The sequence below is a fragment of the Pipistrellus kuhlii genome, unplaced genomic scaffold (assembly GCF_014108245.1).
Source record: "Pipistrellus kuhlii isolate mPipKuh1 unplaced genomic scaffold, mPipKuh1.p scaffold_m20_p_20, whole genome shotgun sequence".
NCBI lineage: Eukaryota > Metazoa > Chordata > Mammalia > Chiroptera > Vespertilionidae > Pipistrellus > Pipistrellus kuhlii.
The window spans coordinates 17,623,029-17,649,454 of NW_023425516.1; the positions used below are offsets into that span (position 1 = coordinate 17,623,029).

General features: G+C 52.4%; 1 protein-coding gene across 2 annotated transcripts in view; it reads left to right on the plus strand.

The window, feature by feature from the left end:
• MYO18B (myosin XVIIIB) overlaps window positions 1-26,426 on the plus strand; it is a 157,240-nt gene that overhangs the window by 105,317 nt on the left and 25,497 nt on the right. For both annotated transcript variants that reach the window (XM_036449438.2, XM_045585651.1), the window contains exons 35-39: window positions 1,941-2,054; window positions 3,219-3,335; window positions 4,609-4,692; window positions 5,679-5,816; window positions 8,542-8,727. In XM_036449438.2, coding sequence (XP_036305331.1) covers window positions 1,941-2,054; window positions 3,219-3,335; window positions 4,609-4,692; window positions 5,679-5,816; window positions 8,542-8,727 — 639 coding nt within the window. The remainder of the gene's footprint in view (window positions 1-1,940; window positions 2,055-3,218; window positions 3,336-4,608; window positions 4,693-5,678; window positions 5,817-8,541; window positions 8,728-26,426) is intronic.

Sequence of the window (26,426 nt, forward strand, 5' to 3'; positions counted from 1 at the left end):
GGTTGGGTTCTTGCCGAAACCGGTTCGATTCCGGTCAAGGGCATGTACCTTGGTTGTGGGCACATCCCCAGTAGGGGGAGTGCAGGAGGCAGCTGGTCGATGTTCCTCTCTCATCGATGTTTCTAGCTCTCTATCCATTTCCCTTCCTCTCTGTAAAAAAATCAATAAAATATATTTTAAAAAGATGTTGGGCTCTGGAGCTGGACCAGCCAAGCTTATCTACCGACCAGCGGTGTGACTGTGGGCCAGTCCCTTCCCCGCTGTGAGCCTCAGTTTCCTCCCAGGTCGACGAGTCCTCATGGCGGCCCCTGCCTCCTAGAGGTGCTGAGGGGCTGTTATGAAGCGCAGTGCACTGTCAACGGTCCCCCAGCAGCAATAGCAGGTGCAGTCACGGATGCCAAACCCATCCTGGCCACCATCATCCCATCCCTAACCCAGGAAGAGCTAAACATCCGCCAGCAGCCACCTCCACTGACTGTGCGCTCTCTCCCTCCATCTCTGCCTGGGGATCATTGGTCCCTGCTTGCTCCAGGGAGGCGGGAAAAAGAAGGAACATTCCTGGGTCATACACATCTGCCATCTATAAAATGGGGTTAAAAATAGAGCCATCTCCCTCGGGTGGCTCTGAGGACCCATGGCGTCATGCTGATGAAACCCTCAGCCAGGGGAGGAAGGAGCAGATGGAAAGGCTGTCGTCCTATTCGGCTCCAGCCCTTCTGGGTTTCTTACAACGGGTCCCCACTTGCCTCCTGGCGCTGGGCGGAGCAACTTGGCCGGCACCTGGGCCCTGCTGTGCTGCCTCTGCCTTCCACCGTTAGCTCTCTGGCATCATCGCCCAGGACGGCCCGTCTGCTGCTGCCTGCCCAGACCTTTTGTTCTCTACGCTCCTCCACAGTGAAATCCTCCCATTTCTTCCCCACTTCCGCTCTCATCGGAGCACCTGCGCCACTCCTACCGGGAGGACCACAGCAGCGTCCTCACCGGCCGCCCTATTTCCAGGCTGGTCCACCAAAGCTCACCCTCCCCACAGCAGCCAGAGGGAGGCCGTGCCACCCTCTTCCTTAGAAACCGCCATTGGTTTCCCCTTCAGGCTGAAAATAAACCCACGTCTGCATCCTGGCTCACAAGCGTCATCTCCTCCTGTCCCTCTCTGCCCAGCCGTCCAGCCACACTGGCTCTCTCTCTGTGCCTCGGCACCAAGTTTATTCCTGCTCCTCCTGCCTCGGGACCTTTGCACTTGCTATTGCCTCCGCCCGGGCCTCTCTTACCCCTAAGTCTGCACATGGCATCTTTGTGTCTGTCCCCTTTGAATCTTTTAGGTCTTAGCTTCCGTGCCTCTCCTTAGAGAGGCCTCTCGCTTGTGCGTGAATCAAGGGCTGGTGCCGCCCTGCCTGTCTGCAGAGTGGAGGGGGAGCCAGCCCTTCAGCCCGGCTCCCCGCCTTCCCGGAGCCTGCCAGCGGGAAGAGGAGACTGTGCCTGCCTTTTCAGGTCCCCTGTCAATTATGCTCTTACAATACCAATTACCTCCCCGCGCTCCACATCGTTTTTCTCAGTGTGTCTCAGGCCCTCCTAATCACTGAAGGAAACGGACCACCAGGTCCTCCTCCGACTGGCTCCGCTCCGAGCCCAACCGCGGGGACACGCTGTTCTCTAGATCCTGAAAACGGGTTTTGTGGGGGATGGTGGGTGGCGGCGAGACGGGGCTGGAACTAGAGGTGCCGGCATGAGGAGGCCGTGGGAGTAGGCCACCGTCTCCATTTCCTCACCTGTCACCCCAATACGCCAGTTGTAGGTTGATGAACAGTTGTGACGACACGAAGGCCGCCTGTAAATGATTCTGCCGCCTGAGAGGGGCTGGGCTGGGCTGGAGGGGAAGGGCCGTCAATGGGCAGCATCACGAGGTCTCTTCTCTTCTCTTCTCGCCCTCCTGCCTGGTTCAGCTGGAACAGAGCGAGGCCAAGTGTGAGGATGCCCTGAAGACCCAGAAGGCGCTGACTGCGGACCTGGAGAGCATGCACAGCGAGCTGGAGAGCATGACCCGCAGCAAGAGCCTGGTACCTGGCCCTTTCTGAAGCTCTGGGGACCCGGGCCAGCACAGGCCTCTGAGCTAGCTTGGACCTACTGTGTGCTCAGCACTACAAGAAGGAAAGGGCACTTATTGTGGGCTTACTGGGTACTACTTACAGACACGCATTGTAGACCTACTGGGTATTGAACACTCTGAAAGTGCAGGCACCTGACTAGGAGCTGAGCATTATAAAGATACAGGGTATATATGAGGGTCAACTGCGCGTTCACTTGTGCAAAGGCAGGCAAATTGTAGACCTAATGTGTGCTCAGTACTGTGGTGATGCATCCGATATGAGCCTATTGTTTGCTCAGTACCCTCAGCTTTCTGTTGTGCACCTAGAGCACACGTGTCAAACACAAGGCCCACGGGCCAAATCTGTCCCGCCAGGCCTTGCAATGTGGCCCGCACCGCGCTGTCATCACTGCACTCCGCTGCGTTTCCATCACAATGACAGTTTATGACTGTTCAGTAAACCATTTGGCCCGCGATTTAGGCTGGGGTTTAGATTTTGGCCCCTTCTCTGATTGAGTTCGACACCCCTAACCTAGAGCATGCTCACCACTATAGGCAGTGCCCTGGATACTGCTGTAGTCCTACTGTACACTCACCAACATAGGAGGGACCTTGGTTATTATCATTGGGCTGTTGCATGTCTATTCTTATAAGTGGAGACAGGCAATCCTCATGGGCCCACTTAGCTCGCCATTATAAGGGACCCTGCCACCAACTATGTACCCTCCGAATGGGGACACGTGAACATATGTTATGGATCTATTAATGTTGGTGAAAATTGGGCATGGGTTCCTAAGTCCCCTCTCTGGGAGTACAGGGTTGGTTTAAATTTATACTTTCTGTGTAAAATCCTAAAGTGTAGGTATAACTAGAGATTTATAAGCAAAAGCTTGTCTCAAGATTTCCTCGGGTCTCTTGGTCCCAGATTTTATTGGCACTAGATTAAGAGGAACCCATCACCCATCACCCCAAACCCTCCTACGCACACATGGAGCTGTCATGTCCACGGCATGCATTAACACACCCATGGCCACTCACCTGACACACCCATAGGCAATCCCCTCGTTGCTGTGCATCAGTCCCCCTCCCACCCGCCATTCTGCCTCACCCTGACTGTTGTCCTGCCTCCCGCCAGGTGGATGAGCAGCTGTACCGGCTGCAGTTTGAGAGAGCCAACCTCCTGAAGCGCATCGACGAGGACCAGGATGACCTAAATGACCTCATGCAGAAGCACAAGGACCTCATTGCTCAGGTAACAGCCTTCAGTGGGAGAATTTGCCCTCAGTGTGCGTTACATATTTTTTAAAATGTATTTTTATTGATTCCAGAGAGGTAAGGAGAGGGAGAAAGAGATAGAAACATTAATGAAGAGCGAGAATCATTGATCAGCTGCCTCTTGCACGCCCCCTACTGGGGATCATGCCCGCAACCTGGGCATGTGCCCTGACTGGGATTCGAACCAGCGACTTCCTGGTTCCTGAGTCAATGCTAAGTCACTGAGCCACATGGGCCAGGCGAGAGGCTTTGGGTAGAGTGGAGGGATGTGAGGAGGATCCCTGGCAGATTTCTGATCTGCATAGTTGATCTGATTTGCATAACTTCACAACAGCTCCCTCCAAGAGCAATGAGCATCTTTCCCACAATGTGCCCTCAGAGGAGATCCAGGGTAGAATGCCTGCCAGGCCTCAGATGCATCCTATAGAGATTAGATCTGAAGGAATTTCTGCTAAACAAGGAATAATTATAACAAAAAAATCAATTATATCATCAACACGATAACAACTGCCACAAAAATAGCCTACGCCATCTTCTGCATTGTTAATCACACTTTTGTTCAAGATGGAACTTTCTTTATTTGCTCAATTACAAAAGCAGCATATTCATATGCCCATTGTATATCACTGCAATGATAAATACATGCGGAAAATAGAAATTGAGGGGTCCTTGTGCCCTCTGGAATCCTTCTAAATGGAGATAATCACACTTAACAGTTTGCAGTTTGGTTCTGCTTTTTTTTCTTTTCTTTAAAGAAACTTTATTCCCCATTGCCTCATTTAATCTCTGAACAAATGCATTGCATTGGAGAAGGGCTACACAGACGATCAGCCCACTTTACAGATGGGGATACTGAGGTGCAGAGAGGTCCTGGGGCTTGCGAAGGCCAGTATCCGGGTCTGGTATCCTAGTTACCTGACATTCAGAATAGTTCTCTCCCCTCAGAATCTGTTCCTAGTAATGTAACCAGCCCGTTTCTGACTTGGCTCTCAAGGGTGCATAATAAAGTCATAGACAGTTGGCCAAAGCTCCGAGCTTATCTAAGGGGAGTGACTTGACGAACGCTGAGATGAAGGATGCTGGGGAGGATGTGAGAGGCACCCCGTGGGAGCCCTCCGCTGTCATAGAGACTCTGAGAAATTTAGACATCTGTGGGTCTAAATGGCCCCCACCCAGGGGAAGAAGGGATTGCCAGGGACAGTTTCCCAGCGAAGCCTGAGCTCTCCAGTGGCATTTCTTTGTCTCCCCAGTCTGCTGCTGACATCGGGCAGATCCAGGAGCTGCAGCTACAGCTGGAGGAAGCCAAGAAGGAGAAGCACAAGCTGCAGGAACAAGTACGAGCTGGGTGCCGCCCTGATGTGGGGGAGGGAGGGAAGGGCTCCTTCTGGGACCTCACACTCTGGGCCCTGGGAACTGTCATTCACTCAACGTCAGTCTTGAGCCAAATGAATGGAGAGCGATCTTAGAGGGACACATACACACTCACTCACCCTTCCCTGTGCCTGTTGACCATCCAGAGATGCCTGTGCAATGAGACGCATCAGCATTTCCGTGAAGGGTTTTCTCCTGCTGAGAAATGGCTCCAGGGAGATGGATGCTCTGGTCTAGGCAGGATCCTCATCCTTCGTGAAATCTCCCTCTGAGTCACGGTTCCTCCAAACTCCTCCCGACTCCCCTCATTAGTTGGTGGGTCGCTCTTATCCATGAAATTCTCAAAGCTCTCCCAGAACTGTCACACGTGCCTGCTCGGAGTGACTGTCAGAGGGACTGAGTGTCAAGCCAGTGTCCATGGGCACTGAGTAGCACCAACTGCAACAGGAGGACAGCAGCGGGGGCCATTTGCTGGGGCTAACGACATACCAGGCACTCACCTCCTCCGTCCTCACACACACAACGAAGCTGCCACGCCCGGGCCCATCCAGCTGGGAAGGGGTGGAGGCAGGTTTTGAACTCGGACACAGGCCTCGGCTCCCAAACCCACTTTGGCTGTATCCTTTGATGCTGAAGCTTGCTGCTCACAGCCTGGCTTTGCTCCCCTAGCAGGGCAAGGCAAGGAGGTGAGAGAAGCACTGATCAAAAGACCTGTTTTGGAGGCAGAAGGCCCAGGAAATGCCACCTGCTAGGCTCTGAGACCCAGGGGCCGGGTCGGGCATGAGGGTCCTCGGATTGGAACGGGCAGCGCTTCCTGTGTGCTCACCGGTCAGCCCCTGAGCCAAGAAGGAAGCAGTGTGAAGGGGCCCGGGGCTGAGGCCAGCGTGTGTTTCCATTGTGTGACTCACGGCCAACAGGTGGCCAACCGACCCCTTGCACCTGTCCCCAGCTGCAGGTGGCTCAGCTGCGCATCGAGTACCTGGAGCAGTCCACCGTGGACCGGGCCATTGTCAGCAGGCAAGAGGCAGTCATCTGTGACCTGGAGAACAAGACGGAGTTCCAGAAAGTGCAGATTAAGAGATTTGAGGTACTTGCTTGGTGTGTAAATATTGCTCAGGCCCAGAGAAGCGAAGCCTTTTTTGTAAGCTCTGTCCATCTGTCCATGCCAATGCCTTTATCTGGCTGAATATTACTCATCCATCTCCCATGTAAGTTCCTTCTCTCCCTCCTTCCTCCTTTCTTCCTTTCTTCAATTGCACTGTCCCACAAACTACCCATCCATTCAATCTACCAACCTCCATCTACCTCTAGCCAACTCCATATGCCATCATCAGTCTATCCATCCTCCTCCTCCCATGGATTCTTTGTCTTTTCTCTTCATGCTTTCTTCTCTTCCTCTGTTTTGTTCTTCAGACCTTGACTCCCCCGTCTGTCCATCTTTATTTCCATTGCTCTCATTCTGCCATCTCCATCTACTCACTCATCCATTCTTGCACCCCACACTCATTTTGAGCGGAAATTTGCTATGCACCTGGTGTGTGCATAGATGTATGAGACAGATTCTGCTTATCAGAGCATAAAACCTTGTAGGAGGTGAGGACACGACGTGTATATAAATCCCCCTAGCATATAGGGAGAGGGCCGTGAGGTTTGGAGGACAGAGGTCCTTTCAGGCTGTGAATCGGGGAGGCTTCCAGAAGGTGGCATTGATCCTGGGCCTTGAAGGACAGGAAAGCTTGGAGGAACTGGAGTTCAATGACTTTATTCACATTTAGCTCTCTAGGCCAATGACATGAGACATTTTACAGACAATGTCATCATTGTCCAAATCCTTCTGCATCAGCTGTTCCACTTGACATTCACTGCAGCCCCATGGGGCCGGTGGGATGCAATGAGAAGATGACCCCAGAGAGGTCAGGTGATTTATTCATGATAAAGCCAGGTCATGTCAGTGATAGGAGCAGATTGACAGTTGACCATCCGGGTCCCAGGCTTTCATTTCTCTGCAGCCAGCCGGCTCTCCCACCATATCTGTAGTATGCTAGTGCCTCTTGACAATGAGAGGCTGCTCCTCATTGGGTAACATCCCCTCCCAATCTTCTCTTGGGCATTTGGTTTCTAAGCACTGTGCTATGGTTGAAGAACAAAGACAAATTCTTCTTGGTCTTGACCCTCAGTGATTCTCAGAACTTCTCGGGGAATTCCTCAAGGCATATGTCTTTTTTTCAGATCACCTTGATCTGCTCCATTTTAAATAATTAAATACATCATGTTGGGCTACATCATGTATTTCTTTTCACTTGATTCTAGCATAGTCACATGATAGAGAAGAAATCTGTGGGAGAGTAAATTTATTTAAATGGCAGATTTAGTCTCCAAATTCACTTATTTGAATTTGGTCCTTGAGATGGGGTGCCTCAGGGACACAGTTTGAGAACTCTACTTCTTTATAACCCGCCTACTGCCCTTGGAAAATGTCGCTTAAATTCCATATGCAGGACGGAGGAGAAGTAAATAATAAAGCCTCTGATCTGGAAAGGGGCTCTGAGTCCTCAGCAAGGGCCTGAAATATTCACGTGGGCTTTTTTTTATGTCAACGCTTGAGTATTTCTCCATCAGAATCATTCGGTTCCCGGCTCGTTGGCCAACTAATGAATTCTGCACAACAGCCCTGGGTTTGCGTTCTGTAGCACCGGCGATGCCCACAGCTCTTTTCCCTGGATTGTTTCATGCGTCCTTGTGGGACTTCTCCCGCCAGGAAAGGGAACGTGCCATAAAGAATAGAGCTGAGGCTTGCTGAAACCAGTTTGGCTCAGCTGTAGAGCGTCGGTCTGCAGACTGAAAGGTCTCAGGTTCAATTCCGGTCAAGGGCATGTACTACGTTGATTGCGGGCACATCCCCGGTAGGGGTTGTACAAGAGGCAGCTGGTCGATGTTTCTCTCTCATTGACGTTTCTAGCCCTCTATCTCTCTTCCTTCCTCTCTGTAAAATATCAATAAAATATATTTTAAAAAAAAAATAGAGCTGAGGCTCATGGGAGGTTACTCCTCAGACCTCCCTGCTTTGCATCTTGGGAAACCAAAACCCATGTCGGGGAAGGGCTTGTCCCCTAGTTGGGTGTTTTCTCCACTAAATACACTCCACCCCCCACACCTTGAGATGAATGAAGGCTGCTATAAATAGGAACAGTTCCCAACCCGTATCCAGATCCCCGATGTGCCAAGCGCTGAGCTCAGCCTTCTGCATGACTTCTTGTGAGCAGTCCCGACAGTGCCCCTGGCACGTAGGCACTCTAGCCATGCCATCTCTCAGAGGGGTTCACTAGCCTGCCTAAGGTCACACAGCCACGAAGGGGTAGAGCCGGGATTGGAATCCAGATCATGCTGAGGACAGGGTTCTCATCAGTACACTACTCTCAGAATAGCAGTTTTCATGTCCTAGACACGTGTGTGTGTGTGTGTGTGTGTGTGTGTGTATGTTTATTTCAGAAAAATATCACTGATGGGAGAATCATTGATCAGCTGCCTCCTGCATGCCTCCTGCTGGGGGTTGACCACAATCTGGGCATGTGCTCTGACCAGGGAATCGAACCCTAATCTCCTGGTTCATAGGTTTGATGCTCCACATGGGCCCGATGGTTTCTTAGGTTTTCAAAGTCAAGTCTTCATTTTTGTAACAGAAATCAGAATAATGATCCTGATTATAAAAATACACAGCGGCTCCTCAAAAGGATTTCGCTTCCTGGAGCCCCCAGTTTCCTGCCCTGGGCCTCTGACCCCAAGGTGGGCGTATGCTCTCCGGCCCCCTCCAGGTCCTGGTGAGCCGGCTTCGGGACAGTCTGATCAAGATGGGCGAGGAGCTCTCGCAGGCCACCACAGCCGAGGCCCAGCAGCGGGAGAGCAGCCAGTACTACCAGCGGCGCCTGGAGGAGCTGAAGGCGGACATGCAGGAGCTGGTGGAGCGGGAGGCGGAGGCCAGCCGCAGGTGCATGGAGCTGGTAAGTGCCGTCCTGCGCTGGTTCTGGGCCGGAGGCTTTGAGATTGGAGTGAAGCTAGAATCTGGTGGCGGAAGCCAGAAGGAGAGGGGCAGAGAGGCGATGCTGCCATTGGCTGCTATCTCTGGTGCCGGGGGGCAAAGCGGACCAATGGTGTTCCCTCCTGGATGGTCTCCGAGCGCCTTTGTGTCCCAGACTCCAGGTCCAGCCTTACACACTCCACCCCAAAGGCTGGGCGGCCTCGTGAAAAGCAAGGAATCCATGTTTATTAAATGTCTGCCTTGCACGGAGTCTTCGCATCCATAATAACATCTTGTCATCGGCATAGTCAGAATTATTGTTCCATTTACAGATGAAGAGACTGAGGCTTCACAGAGGTGAGGTAACTTGTGGAAGCGTACACCTAGCCAATGTCAGTGCTAATTCTGGACTCTTAATAACAACAACAAATAGACAAAGAGGATAATGTTAAAGCCACCATTTATTAAGCACTTGCTCTATGCCAGGTTCTAGGTTAAACATTTGCCATTTAATATCCTCTGGTCAGTAGTGTGCGGTAGGCGCTATGCTTGTCTCCATTTTGCAGACAGGGAAACTGAGGCACTGGGGCGTCAACACGCCGAAGGGCGTATCAGAATGGTGCTGCCTGCGAGCACGCATTTGAATCTAGGTCTGTCCAACTCTGCAGTCTCCGCCTTCCTTCAGCTAGCCATGCTTGCTCCCTGTTGTGGGCCAAGGGACATTTTGAAAAATTTTCCCTGCCCAACGGGAAGGTTTTGTTCATCCTTCAGTGTACTTTCCTGAGAACAATTTCCTGCAGAGATCACAGATCTGAGAGCCTGCGCCTCCGTTTCCCCAGGAAGAACCCCAAGATGCCAGGGTTTCTTTCGTTTCTGTGACTCAGGAGGCATCTGGCACCTCCACTGCCCCCCACCACATAGCCTTCCGTGAGACCCACACCATGCCAAGGCATGGCCCAGAGGCCTCTCAGGCCCGGTCATCAGCTCCTTTCTGCCCTGTCCACTCTCGTCAAATGGCCCTGCAGCAGGTGTATTTCTCTGGCCACTGCCCCCCAAGGCCAATGTCATTCCCATCAGCTTTGCCCTTGACACGCCAGCAGGCTGGCTGTGGTGTGGAAGGTGGCGAGACTCCACACAGAGAGGAAGTCCCCAGTCCAAGCCCGAGCCCGGTGACTGGCAGCCCCCCCACCCACCGTGGCTCTGGGGGAGAGCCCTTCCTCCATTTGACAGGATGCTTCCTCATTAACCAGCCTGCTTCTCAGGCAGCCCGCTCCCTCCTGCCGGCTCCGGCTCCGGCTCCGGCTCTGGCTGGAGCGAGAGAACATCCCATCTCTTCTCCTCTGATGTCTTCTTTAACTGGCCGGATGCCCAGTGGTTCTGGCCAGATCAAAATGGATTTTCCCTCTCCCCTTTGTGCGCGCGCTCTCTCTCTCTCTCTCTCTCTCCCTCTCTCTCTCTCTCTCTCTCTCTCTCTCTCTCTCTCCCTCTCTCTCTCTCTCTCTCTCTCTCTCTCTCTCTCTCTCTCTCTCTCTCTCTCTCTCTCTCTCTCTCTCTTTCTTTTCCCTTTATCCTCTGTTTCTCTCTCTGCTCACTTCCTTCCTCCTCTCCCTTCTCCCAGGGACACATTAAGATCTTTTAAGGCCCCGAAATACTAACAAGATTGCAGCACAGCCCCCGTCTATGAATCAAAAGAGAAAGAACACAAAACTCTAAAACCAAAGCTCGAGTGTATGCTGGAAGGAGAGCTGCGTGCTTCTCTGGTTTCTAATCGCAAGACTCTGGATACACTGACCCCGGCCGAACTCCTCTCTTTATGTTGGGAGTGTGGTTGGGGGGGTGTGCTTCCTGAGGCTGCCTTAACAAATGACCATAGCTGGGTGGCTTCAGGCAATGGCGACCGGTTCTCTCATTGCTCCGAGGAAAGCCAGAAGTCTGAAGTGAGGGTGTCGGCAGGGCTGTGCTCCCTCTGAAGGCCGAGGGGAGATCCCTTCCTTGCCAGTCCACATCCTGGGGGTCCCATATGTTCCCTGGCTTATGGCTGCGTCACCCCCATCTCTGCCTCTGCCTTCCCAAGGCCGTGCTCTCTGTGTGCGCAGGTCTCTGCCTTTCTCTTAGAAGGACACCTGTAGTTGGGTTGAGGGCCTCTCTGAAATCAATACAAAGATGTGTTTTTAAAAAGGTGGACCAAACCCAGCTCAGAGGGAGAGTTCAGTGAGCATGTGGCCCAGGCCCCTCCCATTGGCGTGGCCCTCCTGGAACTTCCCCAGGCTTCTCAGAAGATGCCGTCTCGTCTCGTCTTGTCTCATCTTGTCTCTCCGGGTCCATGTCCCTGTCACCAGTGTGCCCCAGCCCCCATCCCCTCTCTGTAAGACCAGGGGCGGCTGCTCCATGCCCCGTGCCCTCTGAAAACCTCCCCCAGAGCCTGCAGGGCACTCGGGGTTCAAGTTCCTTCCTCCGTGCACTTTTTATGGGCCACGCCTCCTGCTAGATGCTGGGGATCCAGTGGGGAACAGAACAAACTCTTGTCCTCAGGCTGCTCACATTGAATGGAGAGAGCTGGCTGAGGCCGTTGCCTGTGTATTTGGGTGAAGCATTGCCTTCCTCCTTTCCCATTTATGAAATTCCAATCTCCATGGGAGGAAGAGAATTTCCTAATTCCCCAGCATTCATTCACTCATTCATTCATTCATTCATTCATTTGGACAAATATTTGTTGCATCTCCAAGCTCCGGCCCTTTGCAGATGTTATCTCCTTTCACACTGCGGACAATCCCAGCAGGTGGGGAAAGCGGAGGTTCAGCCTGGTGAGGTGCCTTCCCCAGGCTGCAGAATCAGGAGGGGCAGCGCCGAGACTGGCAGTTCTGTGTGTCCAACTCGGAAGTTGTCCCTGCATGTCCAGTTCCGCCCTTTCAAACCCTCTCTGCTTTGGGAGACCAAAAAACGGTCCCCCACTTCGGGCCGGTGAGAAGCGAGAAGGATGTTGATGGATCTCCGCTCTGGGCTCCTTCCCGCCTGTCTCCAGCCTGTGCCATTTGTCACTGTTGCTGTTGGTTTAAAGGCTGCGAGTTGTTTCGTGTGAATGATTTACACCCCTCGCCGGTGCACCGGCACGTCCAGATCAGGATCAATTATCCCGCTGATGGAACCTCTCCTCCTGGAAAAAAAGAAAAATGAGGTTTTGCCATTAATTTTAGTAAATGTACTATTCCTGGCGACTCCAGGAGCCATTATGGAGGGAAAAAAATATCCTGGCCTCTAAATCATTCAAGTCCCTTTTGTCATTGGGGCGAGGAGACGGCGCATCGTCGCCTGTTGTTTTTCAATAGTAACAAAGCCCAGGCGGTCCAGAGGAGGTCAAGGGGGGGGGTCAAGGGCAGCAGGAAGAGCCTGGGGTGACAGAGAAGCCTGCCCTCTGCCTGCTTTGGGCCGATGCTCCTGCTTTTGGTTCAGAGGCTGCACCTGTTGGGTTTACCCTTAGCTGCCTTGGCCTGACTCTGTCGTCTCAACGCTTTCTTGAGCCAGGTGTCCTTTTCAGAAGCGTCCCCGGTCTTGAAGAGCTTTGATGGTGTTTTTCTGCTCATTCTTAAAGGGACCCGAGCTGGACACTGTGTCTATTTCAGCCGCACCCCCTCTGGTCTAGGCCTCTACAGTAACCCTCTCCCTTGGATCGCCCCTTGTCCTCCATTCTTGCTCCTCCCTATTGAAGATCTCTCCAGAAGAAACACATCTCACTGTGTTACTGTTCTGCTAAGAAGTCTCCCAACGCTCTTTATTGGTTTGTGTTTTGTTTTGTTTTGTTTTGTTTTTTGTTTTTTGCAACAAAGCCCTAGTTCTTTCCCAGAGCCTGTGCACCCAGCCTCTGTAGATGTTCCTGCCTTTGATTGTCTGCCGCTTGTCGCCTTGCGTGTTCTACTCATGCATGAAAGCAACTGTTCGGGCCCAATGCGGCGTTATTTCTTGACTCACTGCCTTTGTTCTCACACATCCTCTGCCTGCCTGCCTACTCGGATCTTCAAAATTCAGATCAAACCTCACCTCCAGGAAGCCCTCCCTGTTATCTCCACCCCTGACTAAGTTAATTACTTTCCTTGTGTTCGCACAGCCCATGCACACATCACCCGGTTAGTATACACGCTTTGTTCTTATCTTTCTAGACAGAAGGGTGGGTGTTACTTGACCCTGGTCTCGCCTAGATGCAGTTAACACCCCTCCCCCAAGTTATCCAGACACTGCCAGATGTTCCCTGGCAGCAAAATCACCCCCCTCCCTTCTTTAAGACTCACTGCTCTGGTGTCATCTTAACAATAATCCTTAAGCCGAAACCGGTTTGGCTCAGTGGATAGAGCGTCGTCCTGCGGACTGAAAGGTCCCAGGTTCGATTCCAGTCAAGGGCATGTACCTTGGTTGCAGGCACATCCCCAGTACGGAGTGTGCGAGAGGCAGCTGATCGATGATTCTCTCTCATCAATGTTTCTAACTCTCTATCCCTCTCTCTTCCTCTCTGTAAAAAATCAATAAAGTATATTTAAAAAATAATAATCCTTAAGGTAACACCTATGGTACCCCCCATTTGACGGATTATCAAACTGAGGCTCCGAGGGGTGACTTGATGCGCCCCATGTCACAGAAGAACTTAGGGGGCTCAGGAGCGAGGGAGGACTTCCAGGATAAGAGGGGGAAGGAGCTCAAATTCCTAGAGCAGAAGGAAAGGACAGAAGTTCCGGCAAAACTGCAGCCCAGCCTTGCGGAGACCCACCGGCGATTCCACCGCAGAATCTAATTCTGAATGGAATTGAAAGCCTTGCTGCAGACTGTGTCCTTTTAATAATGTTTAAATAAAACATGGCAGCATGGGTGTGATCTCCTCCCTGAGCCTGGCTTGTCAGCTGCCCGGGCAAAGTCATAAATAGTTAATAGACAACCACTTACGGCTCTACTTCTGTTAAATCCAGCATCCATTATACATGATTCGTGAATTATTTATTTGCTGTTACTTTGGGGCATATTTCTCCACCTTCCAGGGGAAAACAATGAAAAAAAAAAAAACCCCACAAAACATGTGAGGCCTGAAACATACGAGGGACATGTGTTGGGGAATGTCCCTGTAAGGACAGAGCTGCCCATTGACGCACTGGGGAGGTGACAGTGAATTGGGACCTGAGTGCGCTCCGCCAGGCCCCACCGTCCCACAAGAAAAGTGTGGGACAGTGGGTTGTTAGCAAGTGGTTAGCAGCCATTCTCCAGGGCAGGCAGGGTCCCGGTTCCAGTGTGTGCCCATCTCTGTGTGTAAATCCTCCCGTCCGGCAGACTCTACGCTAACGCTGGAACGTCAGTGAATGCGGAATAGCAAGCCTTCACACAGGCATGCGCCACCCAACCACGGGAATGCGTTTGGATTCTGAGATGTGCGTCGGGAGACAGTTTTGTTGTTGTGTGAGCATCACAGAGCGAGTGCACTTCCACAAGCCTGGATGGACTAGCCCAGTGGTCGGCAAACTCATCAGTCAACAGAGCCAAATGTCAACAGCACAATGATTGACATTTCTTTGGAGAGCCAAATGTTTTAAACTTCAACTTCTTCTAACGCCACTTCTTCAAATAGACTCGCCCAGGCCGTGGTATTTTGTGGAAAAGCCACACTCAAGGGGCCGAAGAGCCGCATGTAGCTTGCGAGCCGCAGTTTGCCGACCACTGGTCTAGCCTATGACACACCCAGGCTACATGGGACAGCCCCTTGCTCTGAGGCTACCAGCCTGTGCAGTGTGTCACTGTACACAACAACACGAGGGTAAGTCAAGCGCAAGAAAAAATGGTGCAATCAAGAGACTTAGTACACAGCATACTCTTTTTCCAGCAATCTTGTTTTATATAAGTAGAAGGACTACACTCTAAAATAATGACAAAAAGTAGAGTATAGTAAGTAGTTGTTTATTCTCAGTGACAAGTATTATGTATCGCTCATAACCGATTGCGCCAAACTTGTTTACACCAGCATCACCACAAACATAACTAATGTCCTGGGCTCTAATGTGAAGACGCCTGTGACATCAGCAGGTGGGAGGGATTTTTGGGCTCCATCGCCATGTGTGGGACCACCGCCTCACATGCGCCCCATCACGATGGAACCGTCATTATGCGGCCCATGACTGTGTAGCACGTTGACCAGGCAGATAGGAAAAACCCAGCTCTGCAAGCACAGATAACAGTCAAACGTTAGTAAAATAATTAGGAAAAAATCCTTTGTTTTTCATAAGATTTTATGTAATTGTAAGTTTACACCACTTAATTTTTTATAATGACTGTGTTTTAACAACTGGCTCACAAAATTCTTTAAGATACAGCAGTTGGCTCTTGCAAGCCAGCATGCACCGGTTCTATCACACCGTTGGCTTGGTGTCTGCTGGGTGGTTAGGAGGCCGGGGGGAGTGGAAGGAGAGGAAGTGTGGAGTCAAAAGGCTCTGAAGTCAAGTCTCATGGCTCCCTGACTGTGTTTTTTAAAAAAATTACTCCATCATCGGAACTAGACATTCTCAAGGACCTCGTTCAACTTGTGTGTAAATTGGTAATGATCACATCTACCCAGAAAAACTAAACACGTAATTCTTGCAATGCGTCTCACTGTGACTGTCACGTAACCACCCCCATCCTCCATCCTCTCTTCTTGTCACTGTCCCCCGTCTTTTGAGCACCTGGCCACTTCCGGTGAGGGCCTCCAGAAGCCCGAAGCCAGATTCCGCTTAGCTTTCATGTTTGTTTTTGTTGATTTTTTTTGAACCACCCAAAGGCCCAAATTTCCAAACCCCAGGCCAGACCACAGCTCCCCCGACCGCTTACCCGGGGCCTCCACCAAACCCGGGGGAAGGGTTTCAGTGAGCCGTGCTGAGTGTGTTAATCCTGCAGACGCCTCTGAACTCCAGAACATAAAGATGAATTATTTTGGCCGGGATCGAAAGTATTTAAAAAGGCATTCCAGATGAAGGGCAGGTGGGGCCACGAGCTGGGCGTAAATAACACCTTTATGGCTCTCCTGACAGCGAGATAATTCTCCTAATTACCGCTCCGTTATCTTGGTGCGATCCAACACGTTTATAAACTCCCTGTTCCCAGTCCGCTTGCACTCTCTGCTCTTAATGGCCTGCATGTTCTCAGAGAGCTGACAGAGGGAAGCATGGGTATTTGTATCACTCCCCGCAATCCCCCCCCCCCCCCCCTTCTAGGCACCTTGGTGTCCTCTTTGCCTCCCCCTCCCCCCCCCCCAAAAGGTTTCTGTACAAATGAAACACTAGATCCTAGAAGAGACTTAGGACCTGGTACTGCCAGCCCCAGACACATTTCCTGAAAGAGAATGCTTCCACCCAGTCTCCATCCCAAGCAATGAATGTGCTCGTCTCCATTCAAGAGGCGTTATCATCTAATGAAATAGTTTCGTTGCGTGTGCCTCTGAGATGAGATATCGCGATAATAAAATCAATTACCGAAGGCCTACCTGGGCATAATTGGGTCTATTATTCCCCGGCTTGCGGCTTGGCTTCTGCACCGAGAACAGGCTCTCCAGTAATTAATCAGAATTTCAAGTTGCTAATACCAGTTTCCAATAATGCGTGGAGCCCCGAGATAGCAAACGGAAGAGCAGATACTAATCTTGTCCCCTGAGACGCCATCAATTGAACTTTTGTCACGTTCGGTTTCCGGGAAATGAGTGCGACTCAACTCCGCCAAGTTAATTATTGTACTTAACAAAAATCTTAGGGGAGGGGGGAGGTATTGATTGAATGCTGCAGGTGTCCATTAAATTATTCAGATAAATCCATTCCAGACTGTTTAGATGAGATTGTGCTTCGCCTAATTGTGTGTCTGTGTCAGAACAGCTTAGAAAGGTTCATCTCCACAGGCGCAAGCACCGTGTCATGTCACAGCGGAGGGAATCTGGGGTCCCCAGATCAGAGTCTTTATGTTCTGACTTGACTCCTCGTCTCTAATTTGGCTTGAAGAGTAATTCATCTCTTTTTGGTGCTCTTTTGTGTGTGTGTTTGGCTGAGAAATAATAAGGGAGGAGACCCTTAGACCTTAAAGCTAGAGTAGGCCAAGCAGTGGGCGAATTGGCTGATTTGGAATCACAGGTGCGTGTGGTGGGGAAGGAGGAGTGAGCTGATTTAAGTTATGACTCTTTTGGTTGTAAGGGATAGAAACGAAATTTATATTGGCTTACGCAAAAGGAATTCATGGGTTTATCTAATTAAAAAAAAAAAGTCTAGTGACCTCTGGTTTCAGGCCCAGTGGAATTCGGGGAGTCAGATGATGTCATCATCACCATCATCACCATAGTCATCATCACCATCACCATCACCACCACCATTACCACCACCATCATCATCATCATCACATTTACCAACACCACCACCATCATCATCACCATCACCACCACCAATCACCACCCCCAGTGGCCATCATCACCACAAGCGTGGTGAGCAGAGAGCATCACGGAGCCCCTTCAAGAGCAGGCAAGCCCTGAACTCCAGAGCAGAGGTTGAAGACTAGGCCAGTGGTTGAATCATTTCCAGTTTGGCCATTCTGTCCCTTACGTGCTGCGTCATCCCCCCCTTATGACCTGGGGGCTCACAGATGCCTCCCTGTTTGTGCTCAGCGTCCTGGGCACCAGCCTCATTGGAAAGCTGCCCTCTCCCCCGCCTGGCAGTGGCTGCGTGCCAGGTACATGACGCGGAGCCCATTCTGCAGCAAGCCACCTCTGCCGCCCACACAGATCATTAGAATCAACACATCCATTCCCCTTACAGCATTCTCCTCGCATTCCGCCCCACGCTCCCAAATGGAAAAAGAAAGGCAGAAAGCAAGCTACGCCTGTCCTCGTTTAGGGAATCTGCAGCTCTCTGCAGATGACAGCTCCCCGGTGGGCCAGCGCGCTACGTTTCCTGTTTGCTTTTGGTGGGAGATGACGTGGCTGCGCTTATTAATGTTTGGCAGAGGGTTAGTGACAGAGCGGCCTGCTGCAGAGAGGCCGGCGCACCAATGCCCAGGGATCCTCCGGGCTTCTGCCTTTGTGAGCCAACTGCGTGGTGGTGGGGAGAGAACAGGAAGACTGATGTCACCGCTCAGCAGACAAAAGGAAATTAGATGTTTTCCTGTCTTCCAGAAGCCCCGAGGTTGCGCCTCACCGGGGCCTCCCTGTTCTGGGGATGGCAAGGATGCAAACATTGCCATCTGCTCTCTGTATTATATTATTTTTTCCACAGGGTACCGCTGGCCTGCATTTTTTTTTGGGGGGGGGGGTGTGGAGGGATCTACCAACACAGCTCTCTCTCTTTTTTTTTTTTTTAAATATATTTTATTGATTTTGTACAGAGAGGAAGGGAGAGAGATAGTTAGAAACATCGATGAGACAGAGTCATTGATCAGCTGCCTCTTACACACCCCCTACTGGGGATGTGCCCGCAACCAAGGTACATGCCCTTGACTGGAATCGAACCCGGGACCCTTCAGTCCCCAAGCCGACGCTCTATCCATTGAGCCAAACTGGTCTCGGCTCAATACAGCTCTTTTATGTGCTAATCACCTTCCGTGCCTTTCCTTCATCCCACACAGTAGCACTTCCTAATTATCAGTATGGCAACTCCAACACGGACACCCGCCCATCGGCTGTGTACAAGACCTTAGACTGGTCAAGCCAGGAAATCCCAGGACTTAGAGCATCTTGAACCGTAAGACGTACATAGTATTAAAATCTTACCAGGTCGAACCGCACAAACTGGCCATTCGCCTAGTTCAAAAATGACGGGATATAGTTGATTTCATGTGGTTCAACCCAATAGAAGATGGATACTGACAACCACGCATTCTTAGAATTGTTAGCTCTTAGTGCTACAGAAGTTTAGAACCTTAGGATTTTAGGATCCAGGAAACAACAGCTTCCACATCCTCCTCCTCCTCATGCTTCTCTTCCTCCTCCTTCTCTTCTTTTTCTTCCTCCCTCCCCCTCCTCCTCCTCTCTTCCTTCTTTTCCTCCTTCCAAGAGACAGATAATAAATATAGGTGTATTTTCAGCTCCCGAATCTCTGTCTCCACCTCTGAACTCTGAACGCCACCATAGACAATAATACATGGATGAACGGTGCGGTTATGCTCCGCTAAAACAAGATTTACAAAAGCAGACACCGGCCAGCGTTGACCTGTGGGCCACAGCCGACCAACCACGCTGCTCTGGGACATACACGCCATAGGGCAGGGGTCTTCAAACTACGGCCCGCGGGCCACATGCGGCCCGCAGAGGAGTCTGATCCGGCCCGCCAGGTTTTTTGGGCAGTGAGCGCAGCCGAGGTGTTACAGTAGGAATTAGTAGTTCGTATAGTCCGGCCCTCCAGCTCTCTGAGGGACCGTGATCTGGCCCCCACTTTAAAAAGTTTGAGGACGCCTGCAGGGGTTCCTCACGTGCTTGAATCTGCACAGGAAGCACCGACCCACCTGCGCGGATTCCAAAGGGCCTCAAACATGGAGCCATGCGAAGGACTGTTTAGCCTGGCTCGGACCACTGTCTCTCCCAGGACAGCAGCTGCCCTCCAGAGAGGTAATTAGGGGGAGAGAGAGCCTCCAGGGGCTGCTGCTAACATGCTCCTGGCCAGGGGAGAGAGCCAGAGGGCTTGTCCTTGAACTGAGGGAACATGGAGCGAGGCCATTGGAAGGAGAAGCTGGTTTCCACCCCCGGGAGCCCGGCCCTGGATCGGAAGCAGGTTGCCCTGAGTGCCCGGGAGGGCGGGATTGATCGCCCGGCACTTGCCGGCGGCCCCCCGGCTGCCAGCACGGCTTGATGAGCCTTTTCATCTGAGCGGCACGCACCGCCCGGCCGTCACCTTGAGATGTGGAGGAAAGAAGGCGAGAGAGCACACCGCTTAGCGGTTGTTTTTCTTTCCCGCTGAGTCAATAAATGAGTAAATGGACCGTGAGTGGCCAAGTGGCTGATATAATTTTAGACTCCATCAAAAGGAAGATCATAAAAGTGTACGGAGGGAGCGCCTGCCTCTTTATGTTGCAGCCGGGAGCCCGGGCTCACAATGGCCGCAGCCAGAGCGGCGCCGGGAAGGAAAGGAGGCGGGCAGCCTGGTGCCTGGCCCGTTGGCAAACCCTGTGCACCCACCATGCTTTCCAGCCGTGCCGGGTGAGGTCTGCACTGTGACCCTCAGGAGCCAGGGCGTGTCTCTCCTTCTGCCCCACACATTCTAAAAGCGGTCATGTGACCTGCCCACAGCTGGTTCCCAGGGCTGGCTGGCAGCGGGATGTGTCTTCGTCTCCTGGACTGCCCACCCTGCGCTCTGCATCAGAGGTGGCATTTCTCCAGCATGATGTGCCCACGGACCACCTTGGGGTGGGGGTGGGGGGTCCAGAATCCAGAGCCTGAGCCAGCAGGTTCAGGTGGGCCTGAGAGTCTGCATTCCTGACCAGTCATCGGAGAGGCTGCTGAAGGGGCCGGAGAGTGGTTCCTGGAGAACCACACACTGTACCTACTGTCGCCTGGAGAACCACACACTGTACCTACTGTCGCCTGACTCCAGACCCCCTGAAGTCAGGCAGGGGAGGAGTCACGGAGTAGGAAATGGTTCGTTCAGGATTCAAATTCACATTTGTGCCAAGTGTGGGTCTTTTTTTTTAATTTTATTTTAATATATCTTATTGATTTTTTTACAGAGAGGAAGGGAGAGAGATAGAGAGTTAGAAACATCGATGAGAGAGAAACATCGATCAGCTGCCTCTTGCACGCCCCCCACTGGGATGTGTCCACAACCAAGGTACATGCCCTTGACCAGAATCAAATCTGGGACCTTTCAGTCCGCAGGCCGACGCTCTATCCACTGAACCAAACCGGTTTTGGCCCAAGTGTGGGTCTTTTTAAAAAATAATGCCGACCACCTGCCCTTCGGCTCCAGCGTGGCTCTCCACTGGGGTTGGTTTTGCCCCTTTGGGGGGTACTTTGCAATATCTGCAGACATTTTTGATCAGCGTCACTTGGAGGCGGGTGCTGCTGGGATCTCGTGGGCGGAGGCCAGGGGCGCTGCCAGCCATCCTACAAGGCGCGGGCCTGCCACTTCCCTCCCCGCCAAGAGGAACTGTCTGGCCCCAAATGCCAGTAATGCTGAGGCTGAGGAGCCCTTCTTTTTAGCTCAGGACCCTTCAGCCCAGAGAACACAGACGCACCCGAGCCCCGCTCTGGAGGCAGCACAGTGCCCTGGGATCGCAGGCGTTCATTTAAAACCTTCCTGCCGAAAAGCGGCATGGACAGCCCTGGCCGGCTTGGCTCAGGGGATATACAGCATCAGCCCTGGGCCCAAAGGATCAGGGTTTGATTCCCGGTCAAGGGCACATACCTCAGTTGCAGGTTTCAACCCTCTCTCTCTCCCACTCCCACCCCCTGTCTCTCCCTCTCTCCATCCATTCATCCCCTCTCCCGCTCTCTCTAAAGATCAATGGAAAACATCTCCTCAGATGAGGATTTTTTTAAAAGAAAAATGGCACGGCCCTAACCAGTGTGGCTCAGTGGATAGAGCATCGATCTGCGGACTTTAGGGTCCCAGGTTCGATTCCGGTCAAGGGCATGTACCTTGGTTGCGGGCACATCCCCAGTGGAGGGGCGTGCAGGAGGCAGCTGATGGATGTTTCTCTTTCATTGATGTTTCTAACTCTCTCTCCCTCTCCCTTCCTCTCTGTAAAAAATAAATAATATATATTTTAAAGAAAAGTGGCACGAATAAATGAGCCCCACCCACCCAAAAAGCCCGTTTCCCAGGCAGTAGACGGGACTTCCCACGACACTAGGCGGCCAGGGCCCTGTGTGCCTGTGGCAGCCTCTCGCTTCAGTAGCTGGAAGCCAGTCAGATCCAGAAACCGCTGTTGTCCTCATCCCAGTCATTACCACGCCTGGCCGCACTCTGATGATCCTGTCACAGGCACTGCTCTCTCTCTCTCTCTCTCTCTCTCTCTCTCTCTCTCTCTCTCTCTCTCTCTCTCTGACAGCCGCTCCCGCCCCCGCCCTGTCCCCAGCCAGCCGGCATTGACGCTGGTCCGAGCGTGCGGAGGGCCGGGCTCTGGCATTGATTGCTGATGCCAATAGCTCCGGTCTGTGTCCTCCCTGATCCATTCTCGGGGGGCACATATCTAATGCACCAGACCGTTGCTAGGGGTTGATTTCCTGGGGGTGGGGGGGTGGAGATTGTTTCTCCCTCTTCACTTGCGTTCATTCGTGCTGGGTCTCTGGCCCGTTGAGAACACCCCCCGGCTGGGGCCGCAGTCATGTTGGGGTGACGGGATGCGCCTGGAGAGGAAGGGAGGTCTCTGGAGCGGGGAGGAGCAGCGTGAGAAATAACGATCTCGTGTGCATTCAGCTCTTCGCAGTTTACACAGCACCCAAACGTGATTCTAGCCGCACGATGTTCTGCATGGAGACGGGAGGGAGCTGATGGCCCCGAGCAGCGGAGGAGTCAGGCTCTGCCGTGAGGTCATTGGTGCAGGGGGAGACGGGGCAGATGCAGGATCCATTTCTGGGTCTTGCGTCGATGCAGGTATAAGTCTCCCCCCATGCTCTCTCTCGGGCAGTGCCTACTGGCAGAGCTGCTGGGATGCGGTCGCTTAGCCACTGCTGGCCTGGATGACTTCCGCCTCCGGTATTTATGGGCGGTGTCTGCGATGCCCAGCCAGGCCCGTCCCGGGATGCCCTGGACACAAGAGGGTGCTAACAGGGAGGAGGCCTAACCTGGCCCAGGAGGGTCAGTGTGTGGGCAGCAATGGGTCTGAGTCATGGGCGTGTTGGTATAAATGGTGACGTGGCAGCTAAGACAGTGCGGCAGAGAATGAGCATGCGTTGGGGGAGAGGGGACAGGAAGGATTTGAGGGACCATGTTTGGGACATAAGATGTTGTGGCCAGTGGGGTGCAGAGTGGATGCACTGAGGCCTGAATGAGTGAGAGAGAGGACCAGGGGGATGGAGCGAGGGTAGCAAAGCCCCGAAATAGAGAAGACCCCACGCACTTGCCACGCTTCCCAAACTGCCCCCCTCCCCATCGGAGTTCTGAGAACAGGAAGGAGGGATGGTGTTTGCTGAGCACCTTCTTCATCGTGTGCAGTGCACTCATGAACTCTCAGTTTGTCCCGCAGCACAGCGATGCTGTCATCATTCCCGCTTTACAGACGAGGAAACTGAGGCTCAGGTAGGCGGGCGAGGGCCTGCCCAGGGTCTTGCTCTCAGTGGTGGAGCTGGGTTTACATGGATAAAGCCTGTGTTTACGTGAATAAACCAAAGCCCCATGGTGGTAAGACCTGCTGCACACGGCCCCCATCACGAACTCAGAGCTGCAAGAACTTAAAGCTGAAATGGGGTTCCGTGGTGACTTCTGAGTTCCAGGCAGTGCACTTGGGATATCAGGCTGAGCACAACCCTACTCCTAAGGAGCTCAATACAGCAGGAAATCAGAGGCTCGAGAATAACAACACTCATGCCAGTGGCTTGTACAAATGCCAGAGGCACAGAGATGAAAGCAGCCAGTTCTACCCGGGGGAGCCAGAAAGGGCATCAGAGAGGAAGTGATTGTGGAATGAATGGGCCTTGAAGGATGAATAGGAAGTTCACTTGTCAGAGCAAGGAAGAGCACTCCAGGCGGTGGGATGGTAGGTGCAAAGGCACTGAGGCAGGAAAGACGTTGGAATCTATAGGAATTACTGATGTGTAGGGTGCAGAGCATGTAGGGTGGAAGAAGAACCTCAAAAGTGGGGTGGGAGGGAGACTTGGAGGGGCTCGATAGGCTGAACCACTCAGCTTGGACTGTGGGAAATCAGGAGGCCCTGGAGCCTCCTACGCAGGAGAGGACTTGGTCAGATGGAGGAGGAGGAGGAGCAGGAGAAAGAGGAGGAGGAACAGGAGGAGGAGGAGGAGGAGAAGGAGGAGGAGGAGTCCCGTGCCCGCACCCACTTTATGGAATACAGCATGGCGAGGGCTGGACCAGAGAGAGGAAGGACTATGGAACCCGGAGGGGGTGATGATGGAGACTAAGTTTACAATCATGAATACAGAGCAGGGGAAAGATGCAAGACGTTAGCCCATTGCATTGATGAGGCACTCAAGGCCCAGAGGAGGGACCAGAGGTACACTATTCATTGTCCGCACACGAACGTCTAGGGATATAAAACCCAGTGGCCACTTGAGACATTTCAAAGCCCATGTCCCCCATTTCTGCCATCGCACGGGCCAGTGGGCCGAGATAGACGGGCTTCATTTCCATTTAAATTGAAATAAGACATGTCGGGGGTGGCTCGGTAATGGCTGCCTGGAACGGTGGGCCTCGGATGCGGGAAGTGCAGTGCCGGTCTGCGCAGTACAGATCCTTTTTGCATGTGAGACTTAATTATGTTGATATAATTATTCTCTGTCAGGAAAATCCGGTGGCACAGATATGTCACATTTGAGCTTGAGCAGAAAAATGAAACGCCTTTTGTCTTTTTTTTTTTTTTTGGCCAGGCAGCAGTTTGGGTGGGCGACTGGGGGGAGCAGGCTGCTTGGGGGTCACGCCAGGCCAGGAGGTCACGTGGCTTTGGAGGGCTCTGCCGGGGGTCAACCTTGAGACGGTTGAACTCCAGCTGCAGTCCCTCCGTGCCCCTTTCTGAAGATGCCGCGTCTCAAGCCACAGGCTGGAGTGGTTTGGGAGCCTGGGAGAGCCGGAGCGATCAGGGGCTTCAGACAGGTTATGTCTGTGTTTTACTTGTAAGCCCCATGACTTAAAGACTCACGGCGGAGTTGCACACTGTCCAAAGCCTGATCCCCGCTCCCTCTCCGTCCCCAGCCCACTGGCCCGAGAGACCCTCAACCCTGTCCCTTCTGTGCCCGCTGAGGAGTCTGCCCCATCCAACAGGGGGGACTTGGGGCCCCAAAATCAAGTACAGAGCCCCCTCGTCAGCACGGGAGCCCCAGTCCATGCCATGATTGTTACTGGAGTAGCTGCACCTGGTGTTTAAGCAGGCACCGGGGAGCGGGGAGCACTGTCAACAGAGAGAGGACCTGGGAGGGGGCGCCGGGTTCTGGTTCGGCTCCCGCCACTGCCGGATATTGGGTGTGTTGGCCACCGCTGTTTATGTAATGTCTGTGCATAGCAAACACACGCACGTTAGAAATCTTAAACCACCTAGGTTTCAAACAGCCCCAATTGCCTAAAACGTTAGCCTTGCAGAAAGCTTTCAAGGGCCTCAGGCAATCGCTGGGGGGCATTTAGAACCGTCAGAAAAATGAGGCAGGAAAGGGAAGACGGCGAGCAGGTGCTGGGAGCCCAGCTCATCCGCGCTGAGATAGGGAGCATCCTGCAGGGCAGGCGGGGGCAGGGGGTCTCCGAGGTCCCTGCTTGCTCGCATGGTCAGCTTCCCTCTGCCTTTAAAACAGCCATTTACCTGAGTGTGTGTGTGTGTGTGTGTGTGTGTGTGTGTGTGTGTGTGTCTGATATACACATGTGCAGCCATGAATGCAGGGCGGAAATACTGCAAATAGTCATTAAGGCTGGTGTCCCCATGTGGAGTGAAGGGAATTTTTTTTTTTTTTTTGGCCACTTTCTCTATTTCCTAACTTCTCTATCGTGCACCCTATTAGAACCAGAAAACAAAGCACAGTCATGTGTCGCATAACAACATTTCGGTCAACAGTGGGCCACATAGATGACGGTGCTGGTCCCATACGGTTGTCATGGAGCTGAAACCTTCCATCGCCTAGTGAGGCCGTAGCTGTCCCGGTACGGTGCCTAATACTCGATAATGATCAGACACGACTGTTTACCGTGCTGTGCCTTTTATCATCATTCAGTGTACCCTTCCCACTTTTAAAAAAGTTGGCTGTGAAACCGTAGGCTGTGTTACGCCAGCGGCGGCCTCATACATCTTGTGTTTGCCGCCTCTCTTGATTGCATCCTCTCTTGTGCGCCACTTAATCTCGTGTTGTTTTGTGCAGTAGCACGCTGCACAGGCTGGTAGCCTCGGTGTGCAGCGGGCTGTGCCACGCAGGTCTGTGTGAGTGCCCTGTGTGATGGTCCCACGCAGACAGTCTCACCTTTGTGCTCATTCCTCAGAGGAGCGTGTTCAGAGGCACATGACTAGGCCTGGTGTTAGGGCTGCGGTTGGTGACAAGGCACCTCAAACTGGGTGGCGTGGGAACTAGGAATTTATTGCGTCTCTCCTCCCTCTTGTAAGGCCCCTCTGATTACATTTAGGGTCCAGGTAGATAATCCAGGATACTCTTCGTTTTCATCACAACTGCAGGATCCCTCTTGTTACCACACTCACATGTCCTGGGGATGAGAAGGTGGACATCTTTGTGGCCATTAGTCAGCCTACCAGAGCCCTGGAGCCAGTTCCACCCAGATAAGCAAGCCACTTCTCACATTCCAGACCCGCAGAAAACCACAAGATGCAGAAAAACACTTGATTTTTCCAAACATGAGGTGTTGAGGGGATCTGACATGTAGCCATAAACACCTGATACAGGCTAGGAGTGTGCAGCCCAGCACTGGATTCTGTAACACTTGCAAATTAGAATTCTGAGTTTCTTACAACTTTTTCCACGGAACATACATATAGAAGAGCGTGCGTTTCTCGCCCGTGTATACAGTTCGGTGAATTTTTACAAACTGAGAACACCCTTTCCTGTCTTCA